Here is a 7,500-nt window from a genome sequence, read left to right as displayed (position 1 = left end):
CATTATGCACACGTATGCACGCACGCACATACACGTGTGGGTGCGTGTGTGTGTGTGTGTGTGTGTGTGTGTGTGTGTGTGTGTAAGTGTGTGGCCACCCTACCGCATCATCCCGCGGCTTAGTGAGCATGTTCCTTAACGAACATGTTCCCTGCGTCCACTGGGATATGGGACCAACCAGAGAAAGAGAGAGAGAGAGAGAGAGAGAGAGAGAGAGAGAGAGAGAGAGAGAGAGAGAGAGAGAGAGAGAGAGAGAGAGAGAGAGAGAGAGAGAGAATGAGAGAGAGAGAGAAAGAAAGAAAGAACGAGAGAGAGAAAGAGAGAGAGCCGTTCTATATACACATAATTTTCTATCGTTCCGGAGTGAAGTCCCGAGCCCTCACTTATAAAGCGCGAGAAGGTGGTTGTACTGGTCAATGGGGAGGTTAATGATGGTCCTGCGAAGGGCGGTCTCCTCCTCCTTCAGCTGATCCTGCAGCCGCTCCTGCTTGGCCTTCGCCCGCGCCTCCTCCCGCCGCGTCGTCTCCTCCTCCTCCGCCATCTGCTCCTCGCGGGCCTCTGCCTGGAGGGAGAGAGACATTGGGGAATGGGGTAAATGGGATGTGAGTGGGGCGGGAGGTGTGTGTGTGTGTGAAAGAGAGAAAGAGAGAAAGAGAGAGGGAGAGGGGTGGAGAGAGAGAGAGAGAGAGAGAGAGAGAGAAAGAGAGAGAGAGAGAGAGAGAGAGAGAGAGAGAGAGAGAGAGAAAGAGAGAGAGAGAGAGAGAGAGAGAGAGAGAGAGAGAGAGAGAGAGAGAGAGAGAGAGAGAGAGAGAGAGAGAGAGAGAGAGAGAGAAAAGAGAGAGAGAGAGAGAGAGAGTGCCCAGCCACAGCAGTAACCTCCAGGCGACAATTGCAACTTCTCGCGCCTGGGTGGGGCGAGAACCGCCGACCCCTCGGATGAGAGGCCGACACGTTACCACTGTACTAGCCCGGAGGCTAGTTCTTAAAGCATCCCATATATATACCCCCCAACTAAGGAACACCGAGACGTCCCAACCAGCCTGCGCCCTCCGCCCCCGTCCTCCGCCCTCACCTGCGAACGCTGCTCCTGAAGACTCGCCAGCCGGGCCTCCAGCTCCTCCTGCCGGAACAGCCGCAACTGCAGGCGGGCGGCCACCAAGGCGTAGATGAGCAGAGCCTCGTCGGTCGCCACGCGGGAGTCCACCAGCGCTTTCACTTGGCTGTCGAACTCTTGCATCAGGCTCTGACGGAGGGAAGGACCGGGGGAGGGGAAGGGGGGAGGGAGAGAAGAGAGAAGGGAGAAGGGGAGGGAAGAGAGGGAGAGGAAGAGATGAAGAGGGAGAGGGAGAAGAGAGGAGGGAGAAGGGGAGGATGGGAGAAGGAGAGGGAAGAGAGGAAGAGGGAGAGAGGAAGGGGAGAGGGAGAGAAGAGAGAAGAGAGAGGGGAGGAAGGGAGAAGGGGAGGATGGGAGAAGGATAGGGAAGAGGGAGATGGAGAGAGGAAGGGGAGAGGGAGAGAAGGAGAGAAGAGGGAAGGGAGGAAGGGAGAAGGGAAGGATGGGAGAAGAGGAGAGATGGAGATGGAGAGAGGAAGGGGAGATGGAGAGAAGAAGAGAAATAAGAGGGAAGGAAAGAAGAAGGAAAAAGGAAGAAAAAAAGATAGGAAGTATAGGAGTAGAGGCAAAGAGAAAGGGAGGAAGGAGGGAAGGATTGAGAAAAAAGAGGAAAGGAGCGGGGAAAGGAGGGGAGAAGGAGAGATGATAAAAATAGGAAGGGGGAGAGGGAGATAAGACGAGGAAGGGGGAGAAGGAGAAACAGAGGCGAAGACAGAGAGGGTTGACGGGAAGAAGAAAGGAAGAGATGGAAGCAAGGAGAAAAGGAGAACAATAGTAAAAGAAGAGAGGAGAGAAGGGAGTGGATGAGACAGGAAGAGGAGGGCAAAGAAGGAAGGGGGAGTGATGTAGGGACAGGGGGGGGGGGGAGGGAAGTAGAAAGAGAAAAGGGTGGAAAAGGAAGAATGAAGACGCTTTAATAAAAAACAAAAAAACGCAGAGATAAAAGCATTAAAATATTATATATGAATCAGGGCATCCAACAGTTACGTTTCTGTCATTATAAAACATCCATAAAACTCCCTATTTCCGCCTAATATGGAAAAATACTCGTGAATAACTTGGATAATCTTACTTGAACTTTCATGGGTATAAACAAATATATCTGCCCTCTCTTTCATTAATACGATAACTAATATCTTCTTAACTTTGTCACAATGGGTAACATACCTATCTTCTAACCTTACCTTAGTACCCATCCTGCCTTTACCTCGCAACATCAAAACTCCCCTGACCTATCGTGACCTTTGCTGACTTCGCTTTCTCTGTTCCTGACCTTTCGTATCCCCAACCCATCTCCTTTGACCCTTGGCCGGTCTTTTCTAACTACCCCTAACTTTTCCTGGCCTTCCCTATGCCTTATTCGACCTCCTAATGCCGTCCCTGACCTTTGGTGACATTCGCTAACTCCTTTTTTGCTTCCCCTAACTTCCCTTTTACCTTTCCTGGCCTTCCTTGCGTCTTTTGCGACCCCCTACAAGCTTTCCAAACCTCCCTTGACCTTCTTTGACCTCCCCTGACCTTTGGTGACATTCACTTACTCCTTTTCGGCCTCCCTTAACTCTTCCCTAACCTTTTCTGGCCTTCCATAAACAGTCTTCGACTTCCTCATTCTTTCCCTGACCTCCTCTGACCTTCATTGACCTCCCGCGACCTTACCTTGATGGTTGGCCTGACCTTCCTTGACCTCCCGCGCCCTTACCTTGATGGTTGGCCTGATCCTCTCGAGCTGCAGCGTGAGGGTGGTGGCATGCGCGCGGCGACGCCTTTGCTCCTCCTCCTGGGCGGTGCGCCACTCCCGCCACGCCCGAGCCTCCGCCCACGTCCAGTCCTGCCGCGGCTTTTGGAGCTATAGGGAGCGGCAGAGAGACAGACAGACAGATAGATAAAGAGATAGGTAGATATATATATATATATATGGGGAGTGGGAGGGTAGAAGGGAGGGGGAAGGAAGGGAAAAGGAGGAAAAAGGAGTAGAAGATAGGGGGAGTTGGTGGGTTAAGTTAGGAAGGAAGGGGGGGGGGGGGTTAAGGAAAGGAATGAGGGGAGAAAAGGAGGGAGGAGGAAATGGAGGTAGTGAGAGGCAAAGAAGAACGTGGGTGGTGGAAAGAGAGAGGGGGAAAAGGCAAGGTGACAAAGAGAGAGAGAGAGAGAGAGAGAGAGAGAGAGAATTACCAGTATATATATGTACATATGGCAATACAATAGGAGAAAAAGTCGAATTAAAAATTACTGCTATGTAACCCAACTAGCAGTGAATCATATAGATGCTGGTAAAGCAGGTTGTGGGTCTCATTGGGTTGGCAACTGCTGGGACTCGTACTGGGAACTGGGGTTACCCGTCCCATCCGCGTCCCAGTAGCTGCCAACCTGGTGTGAGGCAGGTGGGGTAAAGTCCACAGGACCCCCACAGGTGGATTATGGGACCTGCAACCAGCCAGCCCTCGCTATATGGGGCAACGTCGGCGTGGGTGGCATATCATAGTATCCATAGAAATTGCTCGAGGCTTAACCTCAGGCAGGCCGTCAGGGTGGGGGCTTGGAACATTCGTTCTTCATGGCAGGATGATTGGTTGCCACTTCTGTCGAGGGAACTGAGAATTGAGGAGGCTGCTCTATCGGAAGTGAGAAGACCCGGTAGTGGCACAACCAGTGTGGGTGGCCAAACCTATTACTGGTCACCATCTACAGGAAGCAGCCATAGCCACCTCCAGCAGATTTCTGTCCTCGGTAGTAGAGGTCACTCTGGTCGATGAGCGTATAATGGTATTGAGACTAAAGCTTGCATTTGGCTTCATGTCTCTTATTGCTGTGTATGCTCCTACTGATTTTTGTAAACATGACGTGAAAGAGATGTTTCATGCCAAACTTACAGCTGTGACAGACAGCTGTCCACAGAGATATTGTTCTGTGTAACTTCAGTGTGATATCTGGCTGTGATCAACATGGCTATGAAATGTCTGTCCTCATGGCTCAGGGGCTGATGCTGGCAGTGAGAATAGCCACCTTTTCTGGGACATTGCAAGGGCCCATAGCTTGAAGATTGGTGCTCTGACCCGATCATTGGACATGGTACAGTGATGTGGGTAAAGTGGCCAAGGAGATCGACCACATCCTCATTAGTACTTATTGGAGGATCCTCCAGGACTGCAGGGTATATCAGAGTGCCGACACCAGTGTACTGATCATAGGTTAGTCCTCTTCAAAACTCTCAGTCGGTCCAATGAGCACCCTAGGGTATTTCATGTGGACAGGTTGAGGGAAGGGAGTTTGCTGAGGCTAACTCTGGTCGTTTCCCAGCACCTGGAGACATGATGGATCCTGTACTGTTGTGGGACACCTTCAAGTGTGAAACGCTCGATGCAGCTCAAAAATCAGTTGGCGAAGACACAAGAGTATGACAGAATTTCATCTCACAGGAGACATTGAAAGCCACCAATGCTTGTTGTGCAGCTCAGCTGACAGGGGATTGTGACTTGCATGGTTCCCTGGTGTGCAAGGACAAGGATCATAGGACAAGAAACAGTTATCAGGAATCTTGCAGAGAAGGTGAAGGCTATTTCTTAGTAAATGAGCTTTGTCCTGCCTACCAAGCCCTCCTCACAGGTGACTGCAATCTGCTCAATAAGTGGTCAGATAGTCTCAGATCCTGTTGGGGTGCAGGAGCGTTAGACTAAGTATTTTGAGCATTTGTACCAGGTAGATCCAGCAACAGTTAACTTGGATGCGGATAGTGATGTGAACCTTTGGCGGTGGCCATGCTGTCCTTGCTGCCATCTGGCAGACTGTACCATTCTCCCTGACCTGTTGAAGGGTGCTCACCCTCTCTGGAAGGGGACTGCAGTAATTACCGAGGAATTTCACTGCTCGGTATACTAAGTAAGGTTCGCGCTCATATCCGTCTGAGACATATTAAAGACCACTTTCTGAGGCTCCAGTGGCCAGAGCAATCTGAAGTCACTCTTGGTAAGTCCACAATAGACCACATCCAGGTGCTTTGAGTCATTGTGGAGCACCATCGTGAATTCGCATGTGGGCTACTTATAGCTTACATCGACCTCAAGAAGTCTTTCAATACAGTGCATCGTGAATCACTCTGGGAGATCCTGAGACTATGCGGAATCCCAGCAAGGATTATTGGATAAACAGAAAGCCTGTGTGCTGGTACTGAAAGTGCTGTAAAGTGTGGTGGGGGCCTATCGAGCTTCTTCCCTGTTAGTTCAGAAGTGAGGCAAGGCTGTGTTCTTGCAACAACACTTTTCAACACTTGCATGGACTGTCCAGAGTCATTGTGGAGCAATTCTGGGTAATATCAATGTTACTGACCTTGATTTTGCTGACAATGTTGCTATTCTATCTGGTTCTCTGGAACCCCTACTAGTGGCTCAAGATGCATTTAGCAATGAAGCAAAGCCCTTGGGTCTAGATTCCTGGACCAAGACCAAGATTTAGGACTTTGGGGGCCTGCAAGGAGAACCCGTTCAGTTAGCACATGCTTACAGTGAGGCCACTGAAGTCACAGAGAGCTTTGCATAACTTGGTAGTGTAGTTCATGACTCTGGGCTGCCAGACCAAGAAATCAGTAGGTGGATTGGCCTGGCAGCAGAAGTCATGAACTCTCTTGACAAGAGTAATTGGAGATGCCGGTAACTGGCAGCATCAAGGCAGAGGCCTTGATGCTGCCAGTTTTACTATAAAGCAGTGAAACCTGGTCCTTGGTATCTCATCTTGATGCCTTTTGTAACAGGTCCTTGCACCGGATCATGGGATATAGTTGGCGGGACATCATGTCCAAGCAACGGTTACAACGTGAGACTGGTACAGGACCTGTTACTTGCACAATCCAGGACCGACCACCAACTCAGGTTATACGGGCACCTGGCTTGTTTCCCACAGGATGATCCTGCCTATCAGGTTGTCTCTGTTTAAGACAGCCCTGGGTGGAGGAGGCCTGTTTGACGACCTAGGCAGTCGTGGCTTAGGCAGACTGATCAAACTTGTTGTGAAGAGCTAGAGATGGGCCAAGCCCCTGCCTGGTGGCTCACCGCGAGGGACCCTCGTAGGTGGAAACGAAGGGTGGATGAGGCTATGCACCCTTCTCGGCGTTAGCTCCCCAGTGATGATAATGATGATAGGGTAATAATCTATAGCATTATAGCTATAATATTATTTTCTATATTATTTCATCAAATCTAAAAGCCAATCATCTCTAACAATCCATCTCAAGCATATAATGTCATTTCTCATGACTTCCCTCCCCCTCTCCCTTCCCTCCAACATCCCCCCTTCCCCCCATCCCCCCCTACCTCCCTCCCCCCTCCCCCCATCATACACACAGGATTCCGCCTCCAATTCTTTCCCAACTCCGCCTCACGCCCACATGCCCTTCCCTCTCACCTGCATGTGACTTCTGTTCTCCTGGGCCACCTTGCCCTTCCTCCAGGTGGGCGGGGACCGGAGAGGAAGGCCGCCCTTGCCTCCGCCCACGTGACGTCTGAACTGACGGAGGCCGGGGATTGGGTCGTGGGCGTTGAAGGGGCAGCGTCGGAGGAGGAGGAGTGGGAGGAGCCAAGGCGGACGGTGGGCGGGGCCTCGCTGCTCGCGCTGTCGTCGGAGACCTGCGGGAGAGGAGAGGAGGAGGGGAGGGGGAGGTGAAGGGGGAGGGGAGGGGAGGGGAAGGGGAGGTGAAGGGGAGGAGAGGAGAAGAGGAGGAGGGAGGAGGAGGTGAAGGGTGAGGAAAAAGAGAGGGATAGGGAGGGAAATGAAGAGGAGAAGGGGTGGAGAGAGGAGAAGGCAGGGAAGAGGAAGAGAGGAAAGGAAGAGGTAGAGGGAAGAGGGAAAAGGAGGAGAAGGGAGGGATATGAAAAGGGGAAGAGGTGGAGACCGGAGAAGGAAGAGGAAGAGGAAGAGGAAGAGGGAGGAAGGAAGAGGAAGAGAAAGGAGGGAAAGGAGGAGGAGGAGGAAGGCAAAAGAAGAGACAAGGAGAAAGAATGAAAATAAACAGGAGGAATAGGAGAAGATGATTGATTCAGGATAGTTGGGCAGACGAAAAGGAGGAAGAGGCGATAGAGGTGGATAGAGAAAGGGAAGAGCATGGATAGGAGAGGTAGGAATGGATAGGAAGAGGAAAGGGAGGAAGGAGACGAAAATAAATAAAGGTTTGTAAGAAAGAAAGAGATATTTCAACGAATTCTTAACGAGAACAACATTGGAACTAAATAAACACACAAAATAATCACAGGTTTATAAGAATCAAATTAAAATCAATTTCTATACATACACAGGCATATACATGCATCTATTTATCAATCTATTAATCTATATCTACCTATCTACTCTTATCTATTTATCCACCCATCTTTTTATTCATCTATCCATCTATCTAATCT

General features: G+C 50.5%; 1 protein-coding gene across 1 annotated transcript in view; it reads right to left on the bottom strand.

The window, feature by feature from the left end:
* Window positions 1–7,500, bottom strand: part of LOC125039222 — a 23,091-nt gene that overhangs the window by 7,961 nt on the left and 7,630 nt on the right. Inside the window, exons 10-13 of the mRNA XM_047633062.1 lie at window positions 6,509–6,729; window positions 2,814–2,960; window positions 1,073–1,243; window positions 384–562 (exon numbers count right to left, since the gene is read on the bottom strand). Of these exons, the coding sequence (XP_047489018.1) occupies window positions 384–562; window positions 1,073–1,243; window positions 2,814–2,960; window positions 6,509–6,729 (718 nt within the window). The remainder of the gene's footprint in view (window positions 1–383; window positions 563–1,072; window positions 1,244–2,813; window positions 2,961–6,508; window positions 6,730–7,500) is intronic.

This window comes from Penaeus chinensis, chromosome 1 (assembly GCF_019202785.1).
Source record: "Penaeus chinensis breed Huanghai No. 1 chromosome 1, ASM1920278v2, whole genome shotgun sequence".
Classification (NCBI taxonomy): domain Eukaryota; kingdom Metazoa; phylum Arthropoda; class Malacostraca; order Decapoda; family Penaeidae; genus Penaeus; species Penaeus chinensis.
This window is presented reverse-complemented; position numbering and strand designations above follow the sequence as displayed.